Source organism: Exophiala spinifera, assembly GCF_000836115.1.
Source record: "Exophiala spinifera strain CBS 89968 unplaced genomic scaffold supercont1.8, whole genome shotgun sequence".
Lineage (NCBI taxonomy): Eukaryota > Fungi > Ascomycota > Eurotiomycetes > Chaetothyriales > Herpotrichiellaceae > Exophiala > Exophiala spinifera.
Window position 1 is genome coordinate 362,983 of NW_015622520.1, and position 13,517 is coordinate 376,499.

At 50.8% G+C, this 13,517-nt stretch overlaps 5 protein-coding genes across 5 annotated transcripts; 3 read left to right on the top strand and 2 right to left on the bottom strand.

The window, feature by feature from the left end:
* Positions 1-649: 649 nt before the first annotated feature.
* Positions 650-1,944, top strand: PV08_10148 (uncharacterized protein; the record flags this gene model as incomplete). The annotated part of the gene is made up of 3 exons (XM_016384463.1): positions 650-692; positions 751-854; positions 910-1,944. The coding sequence occupies 3 exons, from the start codon at positions 650-652 to the stop codon at positions 1,942-1,944; spliced, it is 1,182 nt and encodes a 393-aa protein (XP_016231065.1).
* Positions 1,945-2,470: 526 nt separating this feature from the next.
* Positions 2,471-3,439, bottom strand: PV08_10149 (uncharacterized protein; the record flags this gene model as incomplete). Its single annotated transcript, XM_016384464.1, has 1 exon — positions 2,471-3,439. One exon carries the CDS (start codon positions 3,437-3,439, stop codon positions 2,471-2,473), a length of 969 nt encoding a protein of 322 aa, XP_016231066.1.
* Positions 3,440-4,897: 1,458 nt separating this feature from the next.
* Positions 4,898-5,710, top strand: PV08_10150 (uncharacterized protein; the record flags this gene model as incomplete). Its single annotated transcript, XM_016384465.1, has 1 exon — positions 4,898-5,710. One exon carries the CDS (start codon positions 4,898-4,900, stop codon positions 5,708-5,710), a length of 813 nt encoding a protein of 270 aa, XP_016231067.1.
* A 356-nt stretch (positions 5,711-6,066) lies between these two features.
* Positions 6,067-8,998, bottom strand: PV08_10151 (uncharacterized protein; the record flags this gene model as incomplete). Its single annotated transcript, XM_016384466.1, has 2 exons — positions 6,067-7,665; positions 7,727-8,998. 2 exons carry the CDS (start codon positions 8,996-8,998, stop codon positions 6,067-6,069), a joined length of 2,871 nt encoding a protein of 956 aa, XP_016231068.1.
* Positions 8,999-9,645: 647 nt separating this feature from the next.
* Positions 9,646-11,710, top strand: PV08_10152 (uncharacterized protein; the record flags this gene model as incomplete). The annotated part of the gene is made up of 3 exons (XM_016384467.1): positions 9,646-11,491; positions 11,546-11,614; positions 11,673-11,710. 3 exons carry the CDS (start codon positions 9,646-9,648, stop codon positions 11,708-11,710), a joined length of 1,953 nt encoding a protein of 650 aa, XP_016231069.1.
* Positions 11,711-13,517: the final 1,807 nt, after the last annotated feature.

Here is a 13,517-nt window from a genome sequence, read left to right on the forward strand (position 1 = left end):
CCTGAGGATACTTGACATACAGTATCCTTGACTTCGTCCACCAAGACAGTGAATGTTACGAGTAGATACAGGAGAAAAAGAAGAACGGCGAGAGGGCGGAGGGTGAGTAAATGAGAGGCTGTGGACTGTTTGCGGATACGAATACGAATACGGATACGAAGAGCCTCCCCCGGTCTCGGGCGACGCGGCTGCCAAGGAGCCTGCGTGGGATGAGCTGAGTTCGAACTTGTGATGTTCTCCGCGCTGCCGCCCAGGGAAAAAAAAGTGCCGCATGACGAAGCTTCTGGTACTGCGCGAGGGCCGTCGGTCGGTCACCACCAGCTGCACCGCCCTCGGCGTCTACGCATCTCCCAACACACTCCATGCCTCAATCTCTTGTTGGGATTCCGTTCTTATATATTTCGTGCGTCGTTGGTCGACTGATATACCCCGTACATGCTGTATGACCTTTAGGCACCTTGTGCACTCCCGTATCTCATCTGCATTTCCCCGGCTGCCCCACCGATCCATTGAGCCCGTCAGCTTCCGAACGAGGCCCTCAGCCGCAGTGCGAACACCTTCTGCCTGAGCGAGCTCTTCGAGACCACTGAGACTCCCTCTATACGAGTAAGAGGTGGAAAAGTAATAAATATATATACGAGGAGACAAGATGCCTTTTGGAATCAACAATCCGCTGCCATCTTCTATGAGAAGTGAGTCTCGCTCCAGCCATACCGGACTTTGCAACCTTCCACCACTGACACTGTTCAGGCGAATGCAAAAAGGCGGGCAAGATTCTAGCATCTTTTGTTGATCCCAGACAAAGCTTTGGTCCGGACAAAATCATCCCTCCCTCTATTCTGGGAAATGCCAAGGTGCGCATTCTTCACGCACCGTCTTAACACCGACTGCCGCTAATCATTTCCACAGGGTCTCGCGGTTCTCACGGTTTTCAAGGCTGGTTTTCTCGGCTCAGGTCGACTAGGCTCCGGTATTGTTGTCGCTAGACTTGCAGATGGCTCGTGGTCAGCTCCTTCCGCCATCGCAACCGCTGGTGGTGGCTTTGGAGGTCAGATTGGTTTCGAATTGACCGATTTCGTCTTCATTCTCAACGATGCCGCCGCTGTTCGATCCTTCTCGCAAGCAGCTTCGGTCACTCTTGGTGGAAACGTCAGTATCGCCGCCGGTCCGGTCGGTCGCAATGCGGAAGCGGCAGGCGCAGCTAGCACGAAGGGTGTGGCTGGTATTTTTGCATACAGCAAGACGAAAGGACTGTTCGCCGGTGTCAGTCTGGAAGGAAGTGTGCTGATTGAGAGAAGAGATGCGAATGAGAAGATGTACGGAGGCCGCATAACGGCAAGACAACTCCTCGAAGGTGGCGTCAGACCACCTCCAGCTGCCGACCCGCTGATGCGGGTTCTGAACACTCGAGTCTTCTCGGGCGCAGCATTCTCGGATAACATGTACAACGACATGCCTATATACGACGATCAGCATGATGATCTGGTGTGGGAGGGACGGACAGGATCGGGCTATGGGGCTAATGTCCGCAACAATCGGTCGTCAACCGTTGGATCGCGAGACGATAATTATGAGTATCACGACAATCCGCGACGAGCGACTACCTGGGATGATTACAACTCACCCTCCAGAGAGAACAATGGGTTCGGCAACAGAAGTCGATCGAGCACGATGAATGATGATTATACATATTCCGACAACAAACCCAGCAGACCCACTGCGCCGAAGCCTGTTTTCCGCCAACGCACGGGGTCAATCGGCCCCAACCAAGCGATTGCTCTGTTCACGTTCGAGGCTGAGCAAAAGGATGATCTCGGCTTTAAAAAGGGCGATATCATCACCATTACCGAGCGAACGAAAAGTAAAGAGGACTGGTGGAGGGGACGGACTGCAGATGGCCGAGAAGGCATGTTCCCTTCAAATTATGTCGAGACAGCTTCATGAGAAGATGAAGGGGGGTTTGATGTGACGAGGTGACATTGATACCCATTTTCGTTTATCTTTGATGTTTCTCACTGCCTTCAGCAACGGCGTCTAGAAGTGTGTTTCTCGCAAAGCAACATGTTCCTCAGAGGCGCAAAGCAGAATTTAAAAGAGCGTTTCTGTTCTTGAAGACAGTTTTGCATCGTCTAACCCATATAGTTGTCGGCTTACAATGATATTGTGAGTTGTTCATTCATCAAAAAGGCTGAAATTTTCTGATTCTCAACTAAATCGAGTATATTATATCTCTGCTACCGTAGTATGCCTTTCACGGTATGCTTTATGGCTAACAAGACAAGACACGACAACCACTCCCGGCCTGGGTTTTCTATTCCCCCAGCATTCAGCTGATTGCATGTGGCTTATATGCCCATCGATCGCTTCATCGCTGTTTCAGATCATTTGACATAATACATAACTACGTCGTGAAATCACCGGCAACATCTAGAACTACATACTCTGTAAAAAGTCGTGGATTTGAAACATGTCAACCTCGAGCCGCAGGCCTCGGCGGACCCCAAACATACATGGTCTTCGGTCCATTCTCCTGCACAGTCACCGGCGTCTCACTGTTCACCAGGTCCCCGTCGGCGTAATGCTCGAGTTCAAATCCGGACTCATCGTACCAGTAATCAAAGATCTGACTACCCAGGACATGCCTCCCGACACCCCACGAGAGCCTGTAACCCCTGGACTCGAGGTAGTTGTGGGCCAACTGCTGCACGTCGTAATCGTGAACTTCAAACGCACTGTGCGCGACGTCGGGCTTCTCGTCCGCCTTCGCAGGCTTGACGTAGAAGCTGTGGTGATCGGTATACTCTAGGCCTCTGTCAATGTGGAAGAAGGATATCGCGTCCTCCCCTTCGACAGTCACTTTGTCGGAGAAGGCCAGCGTCAAATTCGACGTGTACCAGTCCACCATCTCCCGGTACGTCCCGGGGGGGTAGCTGACGCCGTAATGTCCCCATTTGTGCACGGGGGCAGGTCCCTCCTTGAGTCTCTGAAACCGGCCGAGCCGGGGCTTCTCGTCCTCGTAATTGACCACGAGCTTCGGTAGGCCTTTGGGCTCGGGCTGCTTTTCCTGGATGCCGTGCACGAGATGGACCAGGTGGCCGACGGGGTCGGTCAGGGTGATGGAGACGCCACCGCCTGGCCCGTCGAGTTTGCCGACGGCCGACGCGCCCGGTATCCTGCTGGCTTTCTCGAGCTCAGACTCGGCTTCCACGAGGTACGAAGCGCCGCCGAACCTCGCCACACCGTCCTCGGCCTTCCTTGCGACATAGCAGTATGCGTCTGGGCCGTAGCCCTTGAAGAAGACGGCGTCGTCTCTTCGTTCGGCGACCTCGAAGCCGAAATCCAACAGAAACTTGGACGCTCTGTCCAGGTCTGCATGGTGATATGTCACGAATGCAGTCTTCCGCAAGCGGACTCTCGGGTCGTCCAACGCGACTGGCATTTTCTCAACGTCGAGGTAGTGATAGTGGAAGAACTAATCTGAGGGTTCAAGGGATATTTGGTGAGTGAGCCTAGGTGCCTGGCGTGCTCTGTGGCTATAGTTGTTGGCTTTTCGGGAACTCTGCAACGCGGAATCTACGGCGCACCTCCCACCCATCTGCTTACGTTGTCAGTCTGATCTTGGACCGCGGACAGTGAGGCGAGAAGCACGACATTTTGGCCTAGCCTCAGCCGAATACCGTCCCACGGGGAACATAAACGGGGGAACAGGGCGCATTTAACGCTTTACCCCGCGTCACCACAACACACACTAGGGGTCTGGACTGTGGAACTAATTTCGAACCACCACGAGAGCCACGTGAGTCGTACATCACTGCAAGGCAAGCATGGTTTGTAGCTACCAGAGCAGTGTGCACATTGCTTTCCGCACGGCGTTGTAGTCCGAGGGCACATCCCCACCTTCGACCAGTGTGAAACGCAAGCTTGAGGAAAGTTGATCACCTACATATCCAAGGGGCTGAGAATCGTCGTCCGTCTTCTTTTCTGTCATGCTGCATAATTTCCTGCGAGCCCATGCACCGTCAGCAAGTGGGTGGCACTTCAAGTGCCGGTGGAACTGCAAGCGACGTGATCATACTGCGCGTTCCTTGTCGAGTCCTTTCTCGCTCCTGTATCGAGCAGTGCAGCGGGTTGGAGGTTTGCCGACTTTATGACAGATTCTGTTTGTGGAAGATGCTCAGAAACGCCTCAGTATGTCTTCCCAAATGGACGTTTGGGCCACAGTTCTACCTCTTGACGTGGATTGAGAATGTTTCGAGTGAGATGAGAATAGACAGAGTTACCGACCTCCTCAATAAAGTCTGGAAATTTCTCATTCGTTCACTTCAAGTGTCACCTGAAGGAGTCGAAAAGTTACGCTACTGTTGGGTATCAGGCAATAGCGATCAATATATTGCTTTAGATTAAAATGTAAAGGACGGTAATAAGGTTGAGACTATTGACGATGACGTTGTCAAGAGGTACGTACAGTCGATAAGGAATAACTATGTTCCGGACGCTAAGATCGTCAGAGTTGCCGTATTCGAGAGTTAACTCGACAAGAGCCAATCAGGTCCGCGGCTTTATCGACAAGACATGCACTTATATGCGCTCACTCTTCCCGTCTCGTATTCATCCCCGCGTCAACCACTGGAATGTGAAGCGACGCCTCCAAAGCCAAATAAAAGTATAAGGGGGAGCAGAAAGCTCGGTTGAATCCTAACGGGGCTGTGACAACTCAAGTACTAGGTAACTACTAAAGTGCCAACGGTCCTGCGGATCTGTCGACCTACCTGGTACCCTGGTGTCCAGACCTCCATCCTGCTGAACATATACATACGCTTTTGTTCGTTGTGCCTCGATCACAATCCTTTTTGAGAGGAAATTCTCCCGAGGAAAGGCACCACGAAAGGCCCCAACGATGTACTTCTACTCGTCCCCACGACGTCCTCAATGGACAATGCTCACATTCACCCTCGCCGTCGGAACACTGCTCGGCGCAGCGGCAGGGGCGGCAGTGTCAGTTCCACCGGACGCGCAATCCGTGAGACATTGCTCTAGACTCTGCTTGAACCAGGAGAGGTGCGAGTTCATATTCCGTGGACGTGGCCGCAGCGCAGCCTCGGCCCTGTGTGGTGCCATACCCGAACGGTGCGCCGACGTTCCCGGATGTGAGCAGTTTCTCGTCCAGGGTGTATCACCACAGCGAGAAGAACAAGATCAACAAGATCAACGGCGTCAGCACTATCCGTCAAAGATCGTCAAGGACGCCAAATCCGTTCGGGTTCCTTCGCACCAAGAAGCTGACGATGACGCTCGAGAAGAAGAAGACGAAGAAGAAGAAGCCTCAAAAGAAACTACTAGAGACTGGTCTCAAACTCAGCCAGGCCAGTCGTGCGCCAGCATCTGTGACGCTTATTGGTTCTGTGTGCGTCGTGATCCGTGGGCGGAGGAGATCTGCGGATCGATCCCGCGGCAGTGCAAGCATGAACCAGAGTGTAGAGGCATGCAGGTCAATGATTCCCGTGGCGGCGATTCCAAGTCTACTGCCAAAGACTACTACACGTCCCGCGAAGAAATGGAGGACAACGTCAGGAACAGCCATGGTCATGAAACGCCGGACAGGAAGAACATGAGGAGGCCAGGATGGATAACGGCCCAGCTCGGAAACAAATATGGCGGCCAGGAAGACGAAGAAGAGGGGATACATGATCTGGAAGTTTCAGATCTCTAATTCCCGTGATACGGTGTTACAGTGCTGCCGGAGTTGTTTTATGACTTGGCCTCCCTTTTCCGCTCGAACTGAATTTGCCATGTTCCAGGGCGTGTCGATGTGTTGCTTGCTGATACTGCTGGGAATACGTTGGACTTAGAGGAGAAGAAAGCCATCCATGATTGTTATCCATTAAAGTGAAGTGAATGCGAACTGCTTCTTGTGAGTCGTTGTGCTGTTGATCCTGATATCGTAGCTAGAAACGTTGTTTACAATATCGGCAAGGCTGCCATTGAACTCCCTACCTACGACTTCACCGAGACAACAAACCCATTATGATGATGCCCACTGCAAGGGCCCTATATTCCCCCGACTCATCACCATGACGAACGCCCATCTCGTCCTCTGATGGAGGCGGTAGTGCTGAGGCTGGTATTGTCGTGTCTCCTCGTCTTCAACATTTGGCCAATCATAAAATGATTGACGTCCTCGTCTGCCCAGTAACTCAAATGACTCGCAATGCTGGCTAGCAACGAAACGTCGAACATGCCTTCTTGGATGTGATAGTCGACGCGACCGTTGCTGTTCAAAGCCCTGACTTTCATCTCTTCACGCTTCAGTTTCCGAGCCCTTTCTTGGGACAAGTGGTATTCGGAAGCAGCAGCATCAGCGGCAGCAGTAGATTGACCTGATGAACCCTCCTCGCCACCCTCGGTGGAAGCATGTGACCGGCGACGTTTCTGAAACCCAGAGTAGAGTGTCTCAATTTCCGAATCGATCAGTGTCGGCGCTTGTTCAGTCGGAGACGCAGACTTGGCCATGTTTGCCAGCTCTTGCTGTCTCTTGTCGCTTGCAATAGGCAGGTTTTGTACGCTTGCTGGTGTCGGTGTAGGAGCCGCCGTTACTCCACCGGACGCTTTTCCTTTATCTTGAGGCAGGGCTTGTTCTTCACCTGTAATCCCAAGACTCCTATTGATCAAACTTGACGCGACCCCGGATGTGAGGTTGTACCAGCTCGACATGACTTGTTGACCCATACGAGCCGTGACATTCGCTATGCCGGGTGCTGCAAACAGACCTTTCTTGGTATATGGGAGAGGCTGGGATTTCAGCTGTGCCATCGCTGGAGATATGAGTGGCTCCATTCGGTAGGCTATCGGATCTGTAGGATGGAATATATTGAAGAGTTCATTGCACTTGGGAGATGACGTGCTGATCGGTATAATGTCCCTCGCGGCCCCGGCACCCGGCGGTTTCAGTGAGTTGTCAAACGGATCGTTTAGCATCGGATCCGGGTCAAAGGGAGAAGTAGGTACAGCACCTGCACCAAAAGTAGTTATGCCCAAGGTGGATCGAGCGGCAATTGTTCTTCCCTTTAGCATTTGAAAAAGGGCAATGGGTGATCCAATGCAAAAGAAATTTTCCACATCGAAGTCAAGCTTGAGATCCTTTTGTTCCACATTGAACTCTCTCGACGTTTTGCTGGATACCCGTCGCGGCCTTGTTTTACTGGCTTCTTCCTGCCGACAGAGAATATCGAACAAAATGGCACTGCCGAGCGAGTGACCACAGAAGCTGACCTTACCAAAAAATCCTGTTCGCTGTTTGAATAGCTGATAAACTCGATTTGCTTCTTTCTGTACGATGGACGCGATATGTTCTCGATATGCGCTTTGGTATAAGAGGACATCCATGGCAAGGTCTGTGATCAGATTTCGGACAGCTGGCACTCCTTCGACGGTGATATCTTGCAAGGAAGGGTATTCATCATCGAAGTCATCATCAGCATCCCCAAGATCGAATTCTTTGCGATTCTGCTTTAGACTCTGCTTGGGGAAGTCCAGAAGGTGACGCCAACAGACCGGTAACACCTGAACTCTGCAATTCTTAGGATCTCCGCTTAAGGCCTGCAAGTCAGGGGCTGATCCAAAGACTGCCTTCATACTCTTTCGAAGTGTATTGACGTCGTGTATGAACTGTAATGAACTTAGAATATGCACCGAAAGGGGAAGGATTGGCCGGGGCGGAAGAACTTACGTTGATACTGTCCAATCTTAGGCCGAGGCGTTGCCCAATGCCATGCGTAACGAGAACCAGGTGGTCAATCTGTCGAGCTTGATCCTCACCATCCTTCTCTCGTGCATCCTCCATTTCCCGTTCTTCCTCTTCCCGAGCATCTTCTTCAGCCTGTCTTTGTGAGTCTTGAGAGTCCGGCATCCCAGCTAAGGATGATAATTGTCGCTCAAGAGCAGTCCGACGAGGTCTCTCGGGTTCTTGTTCCACATTTTCATCAACTACTGGAATCGCTTCTGATGGGATTTTGGCAGACCGGCGTTTCTCTTTCGTACTGGTGCCATCGGTAGCCTTGGAGTCGACCTTTGTATCGGTAGACTTGCCGTCAACAACCTTTAGATCTGTCCAGCCACGGACGACTTTCGTTCCACCATAGCCAACGAATCGGCCGTAGACCGTATTGCTCATCCGTGACAGGAAGTCGTCAGTAGATAGATATGCCACGGTGGCATCTTGATAGGTCACAGTTGTGTTCATGTGTGAGCCGAAAAGCCGATAAGTGTTGGAAGCGGTAGATTGATTCTCATCTTGGGAGGGTTCTGCTGAATGAGCTGTTCCATCAAATACTGCAGAAGCGGGTCTGCTCCTTGGTTGAGAGGTAGATCGTTGTCCCGTTAAGCCTATCCTTCTCCAGGGAGCAACCTTCAAGTAACCTTCTTCAAGTTGATTGGCAAGATTCTCATCGCATGGCTTCAAAGATGAACCATCGCTGTAGAACCAGCTTCCTCGGCGGACTTCGTATACCGGACCAAGCCAATAGGCAGGCTCAAGTTCTCGCTTTTCGATGTGGACATCGAAAAGATAGTCTTCGTTAACAGGAACCTTTGTGCTGGTAATCCCGGAGCTGTCACGCTGGGCTTCCTCGTCGCTATCCAGCGACTGAAAAGCCTTCTCGATAGCTGCTGAGTCAGATGCCGAAAACGGCACCAACTTCTTCGGAACCTGTGGAGGTTTTGCCTTTTCCTCAGATTTCGTCTCTGCCGCGAAAGGCTTCCTTTTAGCCACATCAACTGCATAGAACCATCGCGTCTTGAGCGGAGGACAGTCCTTCGGATACCTGCGGAGACTGGGCGACGGCCGGAGGTTGATGGTATGGTCGAGACCTGTCGACTGTTTCAACCCCGGAGGTTCTTCGCTTGATTTTGGAAGGGGAGACCTTGGAGGAGGGGTACTACTTCTGCTCCAAGAGGTAATTGAGCCTAGGAACGACGAAGCTGGTCTCGATGACTCGGCCATTCCTTTCCGAAGAGCCCTTAGGAGGGCGGGAAACCGATCCAATGTGACGGCATACGTATGCCCTGGTCTGTTCTCTTTTCAAACCTACCGATGAGGATGGAGGACCCCTGAATATCAGGATCTGGGATTTAGCAAGAAATTACTGGGCTTTGGAGATAAGAAATAAAACTCGAAGGAGATATTCGAGGGATAAACGTTTGTGAGCGATGTGCAACAAGGAAATAAAAGACACTCTTGATCCTAATCACATGTTTTGAACCTGTCACAATGATATGGGATCAGATCGTATTGGGACTAGTGCGGTACAGAGCCCGCCACAGAGTGTGGCTCTCCATATCACGTGATTAAGTGCACCGCCTCACGGTTGGTGGCGGGTTCTGCGTCATTCCAAATCCAATTCCCGACCCTCACTTTTGGTTGTTGGCCTTGCGATCAGCCCTCCAGCCTTTTCGAATCCGCAATAAGCTGCTTGCGACGCTTGTTCAGGCACCACAATTACACTCGACTACATATTCTCAGTCCTGCTCACTCAATCTCTCTTCGAATCCCCGGTAGTTGTCCTCCCGCCTGTAACGGCGCATCTCTACTGTTGCCATCCAAACTCGTCTTAGTCTCCCTGGGCAAAAGTCCCTCTCTCGCGGGCCACCATGGCTGCTATACTCAAACTCACCCGAAAATACCCTCAGTTCCAGCAGAACGAGATCTTTCAATTGCAAGATGCATTTCGCAAATTGGACGTTGACGACAAGGGGTATCTAGACGAAGCTACCGTAATCAAGGCCACCCAGCAGTCCGAGAGACAATCCTACGATGTTGTCAGACAAGCGCTCAAGGAGGTGGAACTGGACAGCTCGAGACGAGTAGAACTCGAAGACTATGTTGACCTCATCTCGAAAGTGCGCGGCTCTCCACCGACTCAGCAGCGCATTCCGAGCGGGTCAGTACGACCGGCTGCAGGCAATGGCACTCCTGCGCCCGGTCATGCTTCAAAGCCTAGTCTTGGAGGAGGGGCAGGGAAAATTCAGGTCCAAGGCTCTTCTGCGAATGTTACACACACCATAAACGAAGAAGAACGAACTGCCTTCACCACTCACATCAATGCGGTCCTTGCCGGCGATCCGGACATTGGCCATCTGTTGCCTTTTCCGACCGACACTTTTGAGATGTTTGACCACTGTAAAGATGGCTTGGTATTGGCAAAACTCATCAACGACAGTGTTCCGGATACGATCGACGAGCGTGTGCTAAACACTCCGGGCAGAAAGATCAAGACCCTCAATGCTTTCCACATGACGGAAAACAACAACATAGTCATTGAATCTGCCAAAGGTATTGGTTGTTCCGTGGTCAACATTGGCAGCGGTGATATCATTGAGGTTCGAGAACATTTAATCCTTGGTCTCATTTGGCAGATCATTCGACGTGGTTTGCTGGGTAAGATCGATATCAAGCTGCATCCCGAACTTTATCGTCTCCTCGAAGATGATGAAACTCTCGAGCAATTCCTCCGACTTCCTCCCGAGCAGATCCTCCTGCGGTGGTTCAACTACCACCTCAAGAACGCTGGCTGGCCCAGACGAGTCACGAACTTTTCGGGTGACGTCAAAGATGGGGAGAACTACACCGTTCTGCTCAACCAGCTGAAGCCAGATGTTTGTTCCAGAGCTCCTTTACAAACCAGAGACCTCCTGCAACGAGCCGAAGAAGTCCTTCAAAATGCCGAGAGAATCGATTGTAGAAAGTTTTTGACCCCCACTGCATTGGTAGCAGGAAACCCCAAGCTCAACCTTGCCTTTGTCGCCAACCTCTTCAACACTCATCCTGGGCTGGATCCTCTTACAGAAGAAGAGAAGCCAGACATTGAAGACTTCGACGCCGAAGGTGAACGTGAAGCTCGTGTCTTTACCCTCTGGCTCAACAGCATGGATGTCCAGCCTACGATCAACAATTTTTGGGAGGATCTGCGAGATGGCACAATTCTGCTTCAAGCCTATGAGAAAGTTATTCCTGGCAGTGTCAACATGCGCCACGTCAACAAACCTCCTGCTCACGGGGGCGAAATGTCTCGATTCAAGATGGTGGAAAACACCAATTACGCCGTCGAACTGGGCAAGCAGAACCGCTTCTCGCTCGTCGGTATCCAAGGTGCTGATATCACAGACGGCCAAAGAACATTGACCTTGGGTCTGGTGTGGCAGCTCATGCGTCGCGACATTGTCAGCACTCTATCAGGTCTTGCTCAACGTATGGGTAAGAGAGATCTCTCCGACTCGGACATGATTAGATGGGCGAACGACATGTCTAAAAGAGGTGGGAAGAACTCGGCAGTGCGCTCTTTCAAGGATCCTGCCGTTACCAGTGGTGTGTTCCTTTTGGATGTTCTCAACGGAATGAAGAGCAACTACGTCGACTATGACCTCGTCACCCCGGGCAAGACTCAAGACGATGCATACGCGAATGCCAAACTATCAATCAGTATCGCTCGAAAGATGGGTATGTCTTTATCTAAAAGTGCAGATTTGGAGCATAGACTGATATTCTTTTTAGGAAGCACCATTTACCTTTTGCCAGACGATATTGTACAAGGCCGAGCTCGACTAGTACTGACTTTTGTCGGTGAGTTGAATTTGAATCATGCGAACCAGCAGAATATAAATGCTAATGAGTGGATTAGGTGCGCTGATGAGAACAGCCGAAAAGCTGGGCGTCTAAGGTAACCTGCACACCTTGCGCACCGGACAATTCCAGCATAGTTCCTTTTCATCAGGCCTTTGAAAGCGGATGCAATATTTGGAAAAAAAAAGTTGAGGGAAGCTGAGTCTTGTTTGTCCGAGGTTGTGCGCAGCCTCGGTGTGTATACGTTGGGCGGGAACAGCAAGGGAATTTACTCTGTAGGATCGAAACGCGGAGACGAAGAACAAGACGAAGACGGAAGGACGACGATACGTTTCATAAAAAAGGTGCTGCTTGATACTTGCCTCGGTAGTGTGCACGCAACGAACATTTCTTCCGTCTCGAGTGAGAGAGCCGGCTTTGTGTTTTTCTAGACGCCAACAACACTTTTAGCGAAACAGGACCGAGGGTGACTGATTGGTAGGGGATATGGCACAATAGCACTAGCACTTACAAAAGAGTTCACCTCTCCTTCCCAAAACCGTGAAGCTCATCACTACCTACCTAGGCAGTTGACTATGTCAGTTGTTGTTGTTGTTGTTATGGATGTTAGTTATACTCTAAAGTTTTGGGACTGGCTCGTCACGCGTGATCCTATTTGGATCGTGAAGGGCGATCAAAATAGTGTTTCTTTTTGACGGACCGATCGGAGACCCTTTTGTCTCCATAAACAGTTTAGCGGGAGGCCTGACTGATTAGTCACCAAGATATACATAAGGGCCCATTACTCCCCGTACACGGTTGAGGTTCAGCTGCGACTGAAAGAGTTAAGGAAAGATCGTTTCGACTCCTTTTGATACTGAAAGAGTGGAACTTTGTCTGCTTCTTGTGGAATCCATGGCTTCAAAAGCCAAAAAAAAAAAAAAAAAGTCGAAAGTCGGCTTTCTGGACTTTTTTCTATATAGGCTTCGAACAGATCAAGGGGTTATCGGATATTGGTCTATAATTGAGTATGTTAGTGAGATCTCTCTTGAATGAGCTGGGAAGAATTAATTACCTTGCGAATAATCTTTTCGAACGGTCGGGGATTCGAACCAGCGGCCCTTCTCTTCCTTACTACTCGCCCGCGGCCCTCGGTTTTCCTTGCTCGCCGCAGTGAATGGGACGTCCGCCACATAGCCATGTGGTTTTAACCTGAGCCATCACTGCGGGGTCTTGGTGGTTGAGGGAAAAAATTCACGGTTTGATCGATGTCGTTTGATTATTCGGTGGTGAGTGAATGGTCCCTGAGTGGGTCCCGAGATACACTCGAGGTACATCTCACAGCATTAAGTGCGGGTAAACATGACCGTTTTTTTCCGATTACTAGTTACTATGGAACGCAGTTTTTCCATTCCGGTTACGAGTACCTACCGGGACGCAGTATTTACAAAGGTGTAGTCCTAAGGAGGTACCAGGGTAGATATATGTTGTCGGTGCTCACGAAACGGTTGAATTTGTCTATCTGCCTGTCTGTCTGTGCTCCTGGTTCCCTTTCGGGAGTCAAAATACTGGTTCTTTTCTTTGAGGACGGTTGAAGAGCTTCATGGTTCGTGGGATATATGATCTGCATTTTCATTTGCATTTACCTCACTTTGAGACCACAATTCTCTCAAGGGGTTGCCAATAAGAAGAAGAAAAAAGGACCAACCAACCACTCTGGGAACTCAAGCAAGCCACCACCTCATCTCACCTCACCTAGAAAGACAACCCTCAATCGACCATCCCACCACCAGACCTCATCTCCGATAGAAGAAGTCGTCGTCGTCGTTGTCACTGGTACAATAACGGTGCCATGTAGATTCGACTTGGGGGCGACTTGGGACTTTTCTTTTTTTGGATTCTTGGGAGTCGGGACTTTCTTGCC